The 2,864-nt window shown below is 38.4% G+C and overlaps 1 protein-coding gene across 1 annotated transcript; it reads left to right on the plus strand.

Moving 5' to 3' along the window:
• On the plus strand, window positions 1–2,471 carry LOC104845951 (small integral membrane protein 43). The gene is given in 4 exon segments (XM_023548502.2): window positions 1–496; window positions 498–609; window positions 2,288–2,389; window positions 2,392–2,471. Coding segments are annotated over 4 exon segments (381 nt in total). The 5' UTR covers window positions 1–409.
• The last annotated feature ends 393 nt before the right edge of the window (window positions 2,472–2,864 follow it).

A 2,864-nucleotide genomic window follows, 5' to 3' on the forward strand; every position in this document is an offset into this window, starting at 1 on the left:
CGTTGGGTGCTCCCTTCTCTGGCCACACCCTGGTTCTGACAATTAGTATGACAAGTATGAAGACTATGTAAATATGAGCTAGACATTAATGCGTTTGAATATTGCGCACGAAATAGAAATATTTAAAATAACTGCTCGTTATAGAAATGTAGTTTGATTATGGAAGATTTCTATTTTTTTTAATTAAAGGTTTTTAGTGTCTCTTCAGCGATATTAGAAGCTGAGTTGAATTTCATACATTATACGGAAATGAGCCAAAATTAAGCTCTTAACAATATGAGTATTTCATTTCGAATGTTCTCATTTCATCGGTGTTTCTAACGAACTTGCTGTTCTGCTTGGAAGGATGACCATTTTAAGTTGAAAGGGAATGACATCACACTCACACCTGCAAAATTGAGAATGTCTAATGAAGTGGATTCCTATGTTTGAACTTCAATTTTGGAGCACAGCTGTAGACGCAGGACCAATGCCATCTGGTGTGATTCCACAGAGTATGAATGTGGCAGGGAGAAAATTTACCCAGCATGTGCCATACACGGGCTTTTCTGGGAATGAGAAGGTGCCAGGATTTGTTTTTGGTTCACTTGCAGGGGCAGAAACTTGGAAATAGATGAGTAAAAAACACACAGTACCACCGTTTTAGTACTTGACTTTCCCTGTTTCCAACCTTGTCTATAATTTCAAAATAAGTGCAATAGATTTAAATAAAAAAATCGTCAAAGACGTAATTTAGAATAGTGGGAAATATTTATTTTTTCTAAGTTATACTTACTAATCTAGGGACTTTTAGAATACTATATAATATAGGCACTTTAGAATACTAAGAGCCCGGGTGATGCAGTGATTAAATTCTCAGCTGCTAACCAAACGGTGGACAGTTCGAACCCCCCAGCTGCTCCAAGGGATAAAGACATGGCAACCTGCTTCTGTAAAGATTCCAAAACCAAACCAAACCCACTGCCATCAAGTGAATTCCCACTCATAGCAAACCCATAGGGTTTCCAAGGCTGTAAATCTCTGTGGAAACAGACTGCCACATCTGTCTCCCTTAGAGCCTATGGTGGGTTTGAACACGACAGTGGTTAAAGCAATGGACTGCTGTCCTTTCTGTTAGCAAGCCTCACTTTAACCACTATGCCACTAGGGCTCCTTTCCGGAAAGATTACAGTATTGGAAACCCTATGAGACAGTCCCTGTAGGGCTGTTATGAGTTAGAATCTACTCAGTGGCAATGGGCTTGTTTTTTTTCGGCTTAGTACACTAAAGGTACTAAAAAGGTACTATTTGGTGTAGTGGTTAAGAGCTCGGCTGCTGACTAAAAGCTCACAGTTCAAATCCAACAGCCACTCCTTGGAAACCCTAAGGGGCAGTTCTACTCTGTCCTATAGGGTTTCTATAAGTTGAAATGAACTCAATGGCACCTAACAACAACAAAGGTACTGTATACTTTAGAATATTCAGAGTATATCTCTGCAAAGTATTGTACTTTCTAAGAATTTTTTTTACAACCACCCTGAGGTGTTCATACTTATTTAAGCTAAAACTACAATGAAAACTCTAGGATCATTAGGTGATCTCTGTCAGCTGTCTGTGTCACATACAAGGAGATATTAAAAATTGAATTGTAGATCTTCGACATAGTTTTTTTGTTTGATCAGTGAAAGAAATCTCTCAATTCTTTATTTCTTAATTTGTCTACATAAAATAAAGTTATAGATTAAATAGGAATCCAATTAAGTATATGAATAGTTAGATCTTGCCATACAATTATTTAGGTAATCAGAAGGGCAGACCAGTGCTTGGCAGAGTAATCAGAACATAATAAACACTTAGAAAAAAAACTTCCTGATAAATTAAGCAAAAAAAGCCCTTCTTATTTTCCTAAATAGCTCTCTTAGATAACAATCCTGATCATTTCCACCATTCTTTATTTGGCCCGTAGACAGACACTGGTGGGTTCAAGCTAAAATCTTTATACTCAATCTTTGTTTTGTAAGTATAACTCTATGAAGTTAATTGAACTTACTGAATATGTACTGATTCTTCAGGCAAGATATTATTTACTTTCAGATGGAAGTCTCACTTTCGTATTGGGAATCAAGATGGATTGCTATTTTGGCAATAGAGCAGGAAGTGGCTGGACTGAACACTGGCTTAAATAAATTAGGGTTTTCATTTTTTCTCATACAACAAGGAAGTCGGGGTAGGCAGCTGCTGGCATTGATTCAGCATCTCACAGATGTCAGGGTAGGGGTGGTTGCTGAGGTTCTCTTGGCTTTTTCCTCTAGGTTCCAAGATGGCCGCTGCAGCTCCAGGCAAGAAGAAGGAGGAAGCCCAAAGGGAAAAGAAGGTTGTGTTAGCTGAGTCTGCTTTCTCTTAAAGAACTTTTCAGCAATTCAACAATTTTCACTGACATCTCAATGGTCAGAGTTATGTCACTTACTACTGCTATCTGCAAGGTTGCCTGAGAAGTGTATTTTTTTTTTTTTTTTTAAGCTGGACATATAACTACCATTAACAGAAATTGGAGCTCTCTTGGTCAAGAAGAAGATGGGGATGGCTATTGAGTGGACAACCAGCGGTCTATGCCGTGGTTACAAAATGCAGTTGTAAAGGAGTGTAATGTCTGAAACAGATAAAAACTGTAGCTCCTTCAAAGTGGTAAAACTGCAAGCAACACTGGTCAGCTTTGAGAGAGTAAGCTGAAAAAAGACATGCTAGGTTTTCTCACAAAACATTTGACAGGACTGACTTTCTCTCTCAGCCATTATACTTGCCCCATATCAGGATTTTTTAGAGGAAAACCCTTGGACCTACACGCTTTCGTGGTGGACATAACCTCTTTAGCTTGGTGGAGGTTT

This window comes from Loxodonta africana, chromosome 5 (genome assembly GCF_030014295.1).
Source record: "Loxodonta africana isolate mLoxAfr1 chromosome 5, mLoxAfr1.hap2, whole genome shotgun sequence".
NCBI lineage: Eukaryota > Metazoa > Chordata > Mammalia > Proboscidea > Elephantidae > Loxodonta > Loxodonta africana.